The 12212-nt window shown below is 47.0% G+C and overlaps 1 protein-coding gene across 2 annotated transcripts in view; it reads left to right on the top strand.

Moving 5' to 3' along the window:
• The window catches only part of SLC22A23 (solute carrier family 22 member 23), a 234381-nt gene extending 222814 nt beyond the window's left edge, over positions 1–11567 (top strand). The window contains exon 9 of one of the 2 annotated variants that reach the window (XM_049873696.1): positions 7272–11567. In XM_049873696.1, the coding sequence (XP_049729653.1) occupies positions 7272–7635 (364 nt within the window). In that variant the 3' untranslated portion in view covers positions 7636–11567. The remainder of the gene's footprint in view (positions 1–7271) is intronic. The other variant, XM_049873376.1, reaches the window with a different exon arrangement.
• Positions 11568–12212: the final 645 nt, after the last annotated feature.

Genomic DNA, 12212 nt, shown 5'->3' with positions numbered 1-12212 from the left:
GAGTTTCTTTTTCCCACTTAATTTTATATGCTGAGTAGATTACATATTGTTCTTTCCTCATATTCATTTTTGTTGATATTGTTTCTGCTGAGTCTGTTTTTTTTTTTTTTTTTCCTTGTATTTTATTTTGATGTGTAGGATAGTTTGTCTCCTTTGTGGTTACCTTATTATTTACCCCTATTTTTCTAAATTTAAACCTAATTTTTATTTCTTCTTATCACCTTGTCTTTCTCTCCATATGGAAGATCTATGACTACATTTCTTAGTCCCTCTCGATTGTTTTAATGTTGTCTTTTTTTACATAATGACATCACTGTTTCCCTGTTTTGAGCATTTTTTTATCTGGATTTATTTTTGTGATTTCCCTGTCTGGGTTGACTTCCACTTGCTCTGCGCAGTGTTCTAGTCTGGGGTTGATACCTGATATTATTGATTTTCTAACCAAAGAATTCCCTTTAGTATTTCTTGTAGTTTTGGTTTGGTTTTTACAAATTCTCTAAACTTCTGTGTATCTGGAAATGTCCTAATTTCACCTTCATATTTGGGAGACAGTTTTCCTGGATATATGATTCTGGGCTGGCAATTTCATCCCTTCAATTTTTTATATTTAAGTCATCCCATTGCCTTCTTGCCTGCATGGTTTCTGCCGAGCAGTCCGAGCTTGTTCTTACTGACTCTCCTTTTTAGGTGACTTTTCGTTTATCCCTAGCTGCTCTTAAAATTCCCTCTTTATCTTTGGTTTTGGCAAGTTTGATTATAATATGTCTTGGTGACTTTCTTTTAATATCTACCTTATGTGGAGTTCGATGAGCATCTTGGATAGATATCTTCTCATCTTTCACAATATCAGGGAAGTTTTCTACCAACAAATCTTCAACAGTTCTTTCTGTATTTTCTGTTATCCCTCCCTGTTCTGGTACTCCAGTCACTCATAGGTTATTTCTCTTGATATACTCCCACATGATTCTTAAGGTTTCTTCATTTTTTGTTAAGTCTTTTATCTGGTTTTTCTTCAAATATGTTAGTGCCAAGTGATTTATCTTCAAGTTCAGAAATTCTGCCCTCCACTTGCTCAATTCATGCTCCTCTGATTTTCTACTGAGTTGTCTACTTCTGTAATTTTATTGTTAATCTTCTGAACTTCTGATTGCTTTCTGTCTATGGATTCTTGCATCTTATTAAATTTTTCATTATGTTCCTGAATAATCTTTTTAATTTCTTCAGTTGCTTTATCTGTGTGTTCCTTGGCTTGCTCTGTGTATTGCCTTATTTCCTCCCTGATGTCTTGAAGGGGTTCTGTATAATAGTGGTCTCATACAATATTTGTCCTTTTGCAACTGAATAATTTCACTGAGCATAATGCCTTCCAGATTCCTCCATGTTATGAAATGTTTCACAGATTCATCACTGTTCTTTATCTATGCATAGTATTTCATTGTGTGAATAGGCCATAATTTATTTATCCATTGATTCGTTGATGGGCACCTTGGTTGCTTCCATCTTTTTGCTATTGCAAACAGTGCTTCAGTGAACATGGGTGTGCATATATCTGTTCGTGTAAAGGCCCTTATGTCTCTAGGATATATTTCCAAGGAGTGGGATTGCTGGATGGTATGGTAGTTCTATTTCTAACTTTTTAAGGAAGTGCCGAATCGATTTCCAAAGTGGTTCTACGATTTTACATTCTCACCAGCAGTGTATAAGTGTTCCAGTCTCTCCACAACCTCTCCAACATTTATTATTCTCTGTTTTTTGGATTAATGCCAGCCTTGTCAGAGTGAAATGGAATCTCATTGTAATTTTGATTTGCATTTCTCTAATGGCTAGTGATCGTGAGCATTTCCTCATGTATCGGATTTCAGGACTCTTAATTCAAGCTTGCTACTTCTAATAATTAGCCCTGCCTATACATTTTTTTATATATATATATACATTAGTCTCTAAAGGTTGGCAGTTTGAATCCACCAGTCGCTCCTTGGAAACTCTATGGGGCAGTTCTACTCTGTCCTGTAAGGTTGCTATGAGTTGGAATCTACCCGACAGCAATGGGTACACATCAGTCTCGGAGCCCTGATGGCACAATGATTAAAGTCCTCAGGTGCTAACCAAAAGGTTCAAATCCACCAGCAGCTACACAGGAGAAAAGACCTGGCAGTCTGCTCCTGTAAAAATTACAGTACTCTGTCATATAGAATCACTATGAATCAGAATCGACTCGATGGCGCACAACAATAACAACATAGATCAGTCTTTCTACCCTTAAAGTTATTTAGGACGTTATTACTAGTAAAGGAACCCATTGCCATTGAGTCAATTCCAACTCATAGCAACCCTTACATGTAAGCATGGGTACATGCTGCCCCCTAGTGACAAACTAGAGAAATGTAGCCGTGCAGCTTCAAATAAGGGCCTTTGGGGGGAAGAAAATTAACCTTACAGTCAAGCATTCTAAAAACTAAAATTTTAAAAGAGGAAAAACAAAACCAAAAATGTATACCAAATTTTGCCAAAATTGTTCCTGATGTTACTGAATAATTGCAATGAATCCTTGACAGAAAACTAAACAGAAAATCACATTCATAAAAAATGGTATATTTCGTATCACACATGCATATATTGCATATTATACATACATATAGAGATACACGGGTACTTTTAAAATAAACCATATAACCCTACCTTAAAAAAAAAAAAAGTCAGATATATTTCAACTCATTCGACTTGGAAAACAGGAGACTTTTGCCCAGTGATGAGCATTTCCTTCTTTGAAACTACCTGGGCACATTCTCTTTGTGGGCCATGCCCTCTGCCATTCTGTGGGTTAACCACAGGTGGACTTACCTGCATGGGGGCCAGGGCCACCCACACTTGACAGTGGAGGTCCGGCTGAGACCAGGGAGGCTCGGAGAAAACACACCCACCATCCCCGGCACCCGGTATGGCCCTCACAGCATCCTGTGGCTTCCGGAAGTGGCCAGAGCCATCAAAAGTCATTGCGCAGCAGAGAGGACAGGGAGTCCAAGGGGTGGGAGGACACACGCAGAGCCAGGTAGGAAGCTCTTGGCTGTAACCAAGGTCAGGTGCACAGTGTTACATTCCCACCAGCAATGGAGGAAGGTTCCAGTTTCTCTACATCCTTGCCAACATTTATTATTTTCTGTCTTCCCAACTATAACCATCCTAGTGGTTTGACAGGAGCCATGGTGCCACAACAGTTAAGCACTCGACTGCTAACTGAAAGGTTGGCGCTTTGAACCCACCAGCGGCTCCTCAGGAGAAAGATCTGGCAATCTGCTGCAGTATAGATGACAGCCTAGGAAACCCTAGGGCGCAGTTCAGCTCTGTGATGCCGGTTGGCTATGACTGGACAGCAACTAACAACCAAGTGGGTGTGAGGAAGTGCCTCAGTGTGGTTCTGATTTGCATTTTCCTAATGACTAATCCTGTTCAGCATCTTTTCATGTGCTAATTGGCCATTTGTATACTTTTCTTTCGTAAAATGTCTATTCAAATCTTTTGCCCAGTTGGCTCCTGCTTTTGATACCATATAAGGAATCATTGCCTAACTGAAGATCAAAGATTTTCTCCTACATTTTCCGCTAGAAATGTTATGGTTTTCACTCCTACGTTTAGCTGTGTTCCATCTGAACTGATGTTTGTGGATGATGTGATTTTATCATTTTTGCACGTGAACCTCCTGTTGCCCCAGCACTGGTTGTTGAAAAGAATACCTGTAAAGTGGCGGGAATAGTAGTAGTAGTGTCAGAACCTAAGGTCAGGGAAGATGATGACCAAGATTAGCCCAAAGCTGATTCCCATGAGGCAGAGGTCAGACGTACCTGCACTCTCCAACCTTTTCACCAGTTCTGACACCAGTCGCCTTCCCCACAGCACTCTCTGCTTCTCTGCTGAGTTCATAATCTCTCAGCCACAGGGAACTCAAGACCATGTACTTACAGATAAGTAGTTGATTAAGGAAGTAACAGGGTACAACTCAGGATCAGGGTCAACAGGCTACCACTCAGGATCAGGATCAGGAAGGATCAGACTCCCTTCTTCAGCGCAGGACAGCTCTCTCAGCTCCTCTTGGCCATAGGCCTCCTCTCAGCCCCCTCAGGACAAGCTCCTCTCAGGCCTCCTCAAGACGGTCCTCCTCTCAGGCTCCTCAGGACATCCTTCTCTTGGCCCCCTCGGGACAGGCTCCTCTCAGGCCCCCTGAGGACAGGCCTCCTCACAGGCCCCTCAGAACATGCTTCTCTTGGGCTCCTCAGGACAGGCTTCTCAGGCCCCTTCAGGACAGGCTCTTCTTGGCCCTGTGGTTTGCCACAGCCAGCTCTGCAGCTGGGTCCTTTCCAGGCCTATCATGGTCTTCAGTGTTACAGCCTTTGACCTGTGTTACAGCTCTTTTAGGAGGTTTCTTAACCTTCTCTCTGCGTCTTCCTTCCTTCTGCTTCTTCCTCCTGCTTTGTCTCAAAAACCTCTGTGGGGTTGCCTGCTTATATATCCAATTCCTTGTTAATTCCAAGGCATAACCTCTCCCATGGGGCAGGCCACGAGCTCTCTGCAGGCCACAGACACTTCATTTGCATAGTAGGCTACAGATACTTCATTTGCATAGTAAGGTATAGTAACTTCATTTGCATAATCTGTTGACCAGTCTGCAAGGTGCATACCAATCACAGGGCAGGCTGCAGCCCAGGGCCAGACAAGAAGTGTCAAACCAAGTTGTTTACAGCTGACCCAGGAAATGTAACAAACCCTCTGGGGTAGAAAACTGGGGCAAAGGTAACTCCTCAGGGCTTAGGGAAAAACCTCTCAAGATGTTTTTCCAAAGAACCAGGCCAAAAGGCCCCAGAAAGGAACTCATTTCACCACAATATCCTGTCCCCACTGAATTCGCCCTTATAAAAAGTGAATTGGCCATCAAGGTAAGGGTTTATTTCTGAATTCTCTGTTCTGTTCCACTGATCGATCTGCTGTCAGTATACTTAATTACTGTAGCTTTACAGTAAGTTTGAAATTGGGAAGTTAATTCCTTCAACTTTGTTGTTTTTCAAAATTGTTTTGACTATTCTGGGTTTTTTGCACTTCTATATAGATTTTAGGATCAGTTTATCATGTTCTGGGGGAAAAAATGTCTGCCGGGATTTTGATAGGGACCATGTTGAATCAGATCAATTTGGGGAGAACTGCCATCTTGGCAATATGGGACCTCCAGTCCACGAACATACAGTGTCTCTCCACTTATTTACGTTCTTTAGTTTCTTTCAGTAACATTTGCAGTTTTCAGTGTACGAGTCTTGTGTTTCTCTTGTTAAACTTCTAAGTACTGTATTGTTTTAGATGCTGTCGTCAATGGAATTTTCTTAGTTTCATTTTTGGATTGTTTCTTGCTAGTCTGTAGCTCTACAATTGATTTGTGTGCATTGGTCTTGTATCTTGTGACCTTGTAGAACATTCCCTGAGCTGGGACCCATAAGTGCAGACAAGAGAATCCCATTCCCCACCTCCCATCTGCTGCAGGGGCCTCTTGCTCAGCCCAGCCTGCCTGAGTGCATCCGAGGATGAGGTCACTTCATTAGGAGGTGGTGCATTCATTCTTGAGCAGTTCTGCTAGAAAGTTCTTCCTGAAGCCAGCTGAAATCAGCATCCATGTAGTTCCTGACCACTGGGCCTGGTTCTGCTCTCTGGAGCAAGGCAAAGTAATTCTGCTTCCCCCTCTACAAGCCCCTGCCCATTCTCTTCAGTGTTGCCTCCAGAACTGGAGATCACAGATGCAGGTCACCTGCCATGGGACCACCACACCCTCCACTGCAGCCCAGCACTGATCTGCCTCTTCAGGGGCCACAAACACCTTATCCCCAGAGTGTGCCTTCATGTCAAGGTGAAGCCTTCAACTAATAGGTTCCTGTCAAGCAGACCAGAGAATTGAAGTCAGCCAGACACAGGGTTGGAAGAACAGAAAGGTTTATTCACAGTTTGCAAACTCGGAGGCAGGCAGGGTCTCATGACCTAAGGCTGCCAGCTCCCTGAACCAGGACAGATTTGCTCCTTTTATAGGGAGTGACATACATATGCGTGAACAGTGAGGGGAGGATCTTCAGTCCTGTGATGCATGAGCAGTCCACATAATCTCTGTGAATGGGTTTTTGCACACGGCTCTAAAAATATTGAGAACAGCCCTAAAAAAATGGTGATGGCTCACTACTGCCACCCCAGGAAGGTCATATAGCTGGTAGATCTGGAGTCAGTGCACGTCCCCCCGGCCTCCTGCCAGGAGAAGACAAGAAACCTGGGGATTCAACCAATCATGGTGAAGTGCTGTAAAGGTTGTAACAAAAATGTATCAAGAGTAGACTTTTCTGAAAAACAACTATTATGGGATGGTTAATAACCCTTTCACAACAGCCTGCTTCAAAAGGACAGACTTTAGAGATCCAGGAATTCTTTTAATGTTTCGGGTCTGCCTTTCCCCTTGAGAAGAAAAGAATTTTCTTTTTTTCCTTTAGAAGCCCTCAAAGTCCACAGGACAGAGGTCACCATTTGTCCTACCCAGCAACCTGAAAAAAACCAGTTGCCTTCAAGTCGATTCCAACTCATGGCGATCCCATGTGTGTCAGAGTAGGGTTTTCAATGGCTAATTTTTCCTAAGTAGATCACCAGGCCTTTCTTCCGGGTGGACTCAAATCACCAACCTTTCAGTTAGCAGTCAAGCACTTAACCGCTTGCACCACCTGGGGACAAATACATGGTACACAGCAATAAATAACGCCAAGGCACGGTGGAAAATTGTTTTCTTTTAAATTACCTTTCAGCCTCTCCAACAGCAGCAGGAGAAAGCCTCTCTCAGTGCCAGCGGTGTGTGTCTAATAGCATTTTGATTGATACCTTAATAATTCCCCACCTTTATACAGAGAGCAGGCCTCAGGGAACTTGCATTGCTTAATAGCACTTCGTTTCTGTTGTATTCATTCATGGCAAGTGATGCACATTTTCCTTGTGATGTGCATTTTCCCTTTACCTCAGTGTTAGAAAGTTTCCTCTTGAAATAAACTTAGTTAAGTAACAACTTGTGATGAGGAAAGCTGTAAGGGAATTGGAAGTGGTGCAGGGAGATGACCCCGGGAAGGTGGGGGGTGGGAGGCCTCGACTGCCTTTGCTTGGGCGCCCCGGCCAGGCCGTTTTCCCACAGTGGGTGCCCCCGGCTCCTTGGGAAGTGGCCGGGGCTGCGGGCTGGCCAGGTGGGCCGCTAACCAGCCTGTGTCCTGCAGGTGCGGTGGGCTGGGGCTGGTGCTGGCCAGTGCGGGCTTTGGCATGCTAACGGCGCCCATCATCGAGCTGCACAACCAGAAAGGCTACTTCCTGCACCACATCATCTTCGCCTGCTGTACGCTCATCTGCATCATCTGCATCCTCCTGCTGCCCGAGAGCAGGCACCAGAATTTGCCCGAGAGCATCTCCAACGGCGAGCACTACACGCGGCAGCCCCTCCTGCCACACAAGAAGGGCGAGCAGCCGCTGCTGCTCACCAACGCCGAGCTCAAGGACTACTCTGGGCTGCATGAGGCTGCCCTGGCTGCGGGGGATGCGCTGCAGCCCGAGGGCGCCACGGCCAACAGCAGGAAGGCCATGTAGGCGTGCAGACCGCTGGCCAGGGGCATTGCACAGGCAGGTGGCCGGCATGGGGACAGTCTGCCACACAGCCCAGCAACGTATGTTTGAGGAAACAAACTCTTCAAAGACTTTCTTTTCTGCCATTAAATGTTTGTATTTATTTGGTCATTTTTAAGAAGCACTTTATTCCCCTTCTCCTGCTGATCACACGAGACCACCTCTGTGGGCAGAGCCACGGCCCTTCCAAGGAAGACCCTTCACTAACCAACAGCAGCAGCAGCCTGTCTTCTTGCTCCCCGCCCCACTCAGGAGAGCCAGCAGTTCTCTGCGCCGTGGCCCCGGCTGCGCCCACCCTGTACAAAACACAGCGCTATCCCAGCCACCTCTAGGACCGCACTTTAGACGGGGTGAAGTATACATTACGTAGGTTTTTGCTAGAAAGTCTGTGTATGGTTTTTAAAAAGGTCTTTTTTTTTTTCTGTCAAGGTAAGAGCTTCTGTTCAGTGTGTTTGGGGGAAGGCGGTTCACAAATGTCATTAAAACCAGCTTAGTCTTTCTGTCAGGATCAGCTTTTTGTACTTAATGCCAGAACTTCCTTTGGGAAAAGTTTGAACATTTCATTAGAAATATCAAATGACCAGTGGCAATAGTGCCACAGCTTTTCAGACGCCAGGTTTGTCTAATTATGTGGAAAACAAACGTCTTGGGGTCTGAGACGTTTTCAGAGTTAGCTCCAGCAGAAAAATTCCCTCCTTCACAATCAGCTTTTGCCGGCATTACTTGAAAACATGGCTACTTCCTGAACTAAAAGTAGTAGGAAAATAACTGAAATAGACTCCTAATGCACATCCACAGGAGGGGGACTCCCTGTCACCTGCACCTAGAGCACACGCCATGCCGAAAATCACCAGCTGGGACACCTGTCGGCTCGCTGATGCCATGCCCAGGGACAAGATGCCTGTGGGGCCAAGCCTTCAGAACTGTGTTGTTCCCAATGCCTTCCTGTGGCCCTCTTCCCTGTCTGTCCCTCTGTCAGCGCAGAGGGAGGCACGGGGCAAGGAGCAGGAGGTCTCAACAGGTGAGTCTACCGGCCAGCCAGCCTCTTAAGAGCACCAAGACAAACGAGGAAGCAATAATCAACCAAAGCTCCACTCCCTCCTCCTGCCTATCCACCGAGGGTTTTCAGTTGCCCCTTGTGTTGTCCCAGACAAGGAGGGTTTCCAAGTCAAGCTTTAACCCCCTGTCTCAAGGGGTGGCGCAGCGGGAACTTGTAGAAGAGTGGCCTCCAGGACACCCGGGGGCTACTAGAACTCACAGACGATTCCTCTGAGAAACAGCCCTCCTGGCTCAGGGGAACACCTCTTTGTAGCAACAGTCAGTGGCTTTTTTCAGACAGCCATGGTTCTTCCAGAATTTAGAGGGTCCTGAGCCAGCCTCCTCTGCCCACCTGCCCTTAGTGATGCAGACTTTTGCTATGGGCAGGTCCTCCAGAGAAGCTGGGCCGGGGGCCTGTGTTAAGCAATTGGATAACTTCCAACTGATGGTAGCTGGATTCAGAAGGGCAGAAAAGAGGTAGCTTCATCTGCCCTTTCTCTCCTTCCCGATTTACCTGCTCAGCTTACTGGTTCTCCTCCAAAGACAGTCCAGACACCAGTGGGAGCCCCCTGACTTGACACAAAGACTGTTGCAAGGCACTAGGACTCGTCTGTAGCTGATGCCTGGAGTCAGAGCTGCTACAGAGCCACCTGCTCCGCCAGGGGTGGTCCTCAGGCCAGCCCCCTCAGCTGACGGGCCCCCGCCCACTCACCCTTGCCTGCCCTGGTCTCCTTTCTGAGTCTCTTCTGTTCTGTGTTTCAGCGTTAGTCCACATTCACCTTTAAAAAGGCCTTTCTTAGATGTGGGGCAGCTTCGCATGCCAAACTTGTGAAATACCTTCTGCCTTTTTTAGAGTCCTTGCTACAAAACCAGCTGGCAGCAAACTCCTTCACGCAGCACGTGGCATATACACAGCCAAGCCAGGTGGTGGCTGGGCAGGTAGACGGAGCCACACCGAGGCACCCTCAGCACAGGACATCTTAGGATCCACTTACTGTGCTGTGGAGACTCAGACAGCAGGAGTCGTGAGCACCCCACAGCCTGGCCGTGTAGAGCTTCTTAAGAAACATACTGAAGCTGGAGCAAGCTGCCGTGCCCTGTAGGAAGGTGGTGGCAAGGCACAGCACTTAAAACTTCCGTCCTCAGATCTCCCATCTTCATCTCAGATGGTGACAGTAGAAACCATCCAACAAACACCAAGCTAAGCACTTTGGCAGTCAGGACCCAGTCATCAAAGGACTAGGAGGGAAGCTAGGTTTGAGTCTGGGCTCTTGGAACAGAGGGAAGTTAACACTCCTTTAACCAAAGTCTGCAGATTTTATTAAGACTGACTGTCCGGTAGGTGGCATCTCAGCAAGGAGGCCCCACAGCTCTCCAGTCTGGGCCTCAAGGATGGGGCAGAGCTGTTCTGCTGGCCGGTTCCACAGAGGGCAGCTGAAGTCTTGAGGACACCTTTACTAAATGCAGCTGAAGCAGGAAAGCTCCCCTGAGGGCAGAGCCCATGCCACCCAAGCAAGACAGCAGGGGCCACACAGGTCAAGCCCCATCTGGTCCTGCCTGTCCTGCCCAGAGCTGGCCCACACCCAGTTATGCTTGAAGCTCAGCAGTCCTGGTTCCTTCTCAGGCACCTGCCACTTCAGGTCAGCCCTCCACCCCCAGGGAAAACACCCCAAGACAGGCACTCCCAGCTCCTCCCCCTCCCACCCCTTTCTGTGTACCCTACCTCCTAAACCATCAGGGAGCTTCAATCCCCTTTCCATAAAGTTATGCACAAATGTGAACAACTAAGACAGGGCTCGATCTTTCATTTGTTCTTTTCCAAATGTCAATAATCCCTATCAGCTACCCTAAATATGAGCACTAGGGACGACAGGGGAAAGTTTATGTCTTGTTTTCTAAAAGAGCATAACCATCGGCGACTGGAGGAGAGGGGCTGGTCAGTGGTCTGGTCTCAGAACAGAAGGCAGCACTGACTGGCCCTGGCAGCCCTGCATCTGACATGACCACTTCCTAGAGCCAAACAAGCAGTCACTTAACTGGAAGGGCCGTTAATGAACTTTGCGACCCTACCATCACCTCACCTTCCTCTTTTCAAAAACAAACCCTCATGTTAATGTACTGTTGCCATGTTTTGGGAAGGTAGTAGTGCATTCTGTCTAGTGGAGAATGCTCCCCTCCCCCCCATCCTGTACCCCGCTCCTGCCAAGGCTTCCCCGAGAACTGTGTTGCTGTGTGTGTGGTGGCCACAGGTCTGCTGGGGCTCATTCAGCACAAGCCTCAGTCGGGTTGAGAGCTGTCTGCAAAGCTACATGTTTGCATGTCATACGTGTTGTACCTTGGGGAAAACTTGTATGTATGTGTACAGAAATAAAAACATTGCCCCATTAACCAATTTCCTCTGGAATGTCTTCCCTACCTCATCTGGAGGCATCCAGTGAAGGACGTATCCTACCATGACGACGAGTAATAAAACCCTCCGTGTTGATTCCACTCTCCTGGCGTCACTGCTTTAACCTGCTGTAAACAGTCCTCTCTGCAGCCCCGAGAGGGACAGAGTGCCTCTCACTTTGTGTGGACTGTCCTCATCCTAAAAGGCAGAGACTGGATTAAACACAAGCTGTTTACTTAGTACCATTCTCAGACCACCCGAGAAGCATGTGGCCGTCAGTAGATTTAGGAGGATTTTTCTCTTGTTATTTATGTCCTGCGGATCCAGCCTGAGGGCTCCCAGAGAGGTCGGGGCAGCAAGAGACACTGTGACCCTGTGAGGAAAGATAACCCCAAACTCTTCTCTAATGTCGTATTTTTTAACCAGAAAACAATATTTCTTTAATAAAGTATTTATATCAAACTCTTCTCTTGCTAGCCAAGTTGTGTTACTTTTTATTCCTAGACGGGCCCCGTGCTTTCTAAGTTAGGCTTGCTCTGGCCGAGGCCCTCTGAGTTGTGTGGAAGTCTGCACAAGGTGTGCCCTCTCAAACCCCACACCCGCTCCTCTGAACGCCTCCAGCCTAGCTCCTGTCACCACCTGGGCACCTACCACTGGCTAACACAAGACTGCTGCTGCAGCATGAAATAAGCTACAGGGCCCTGACCCACATCTAGCCACAGAGGGACCCTGCCAGCGACTCTCAACCTACACGCACTTAGAGCCCAACCGGGACCTGTGGCTGGCGGGGGTGGGGGGACGAGGCAGCCACAGTCTGTGAAAGCTCCTCTGTGACCCCAGGTCAGGAGCCACTGACCCCTGACATGTCGCTCTGGGGAAGGGACATGAAAGAAAACGTGCAGCCTCTGGTACTAGTAGCCTGGAATCCATTTATAGATGACCAAAGCATTGGTTTGGGACTTCGTATAAAAGAAAAGGCAAGATAATTGAAAGGTATCAGGAGGAACGTTTGGCTCCATAAAAGTGAGCAAATAAAACCACAATGGGCACCTTAATTGTCATGGCGATTAGTTTACAGAGCATTTCCATATATTTAATCCTAAAAATAAGCCAG

Source organism: Elephas maximus, chromosome 1, assembly GCF_024166365.1.
Source record: "Elephas maximus indicus isolate mEleMax1 chromosome 1, mEleMax1 primary haplotype, whole genome shotgun sequence".
Taxonomy (NCBI): Eukaryota; Metazoa; Chordata; class Mammalia; order Proboscidea; family Elephantidae; genus Elephas; species Elephas maximus.
Note: the sequence above shows the minus strand (reverse complement) of the source record. Positions and strands in the feature narration are given on the sequence as shown.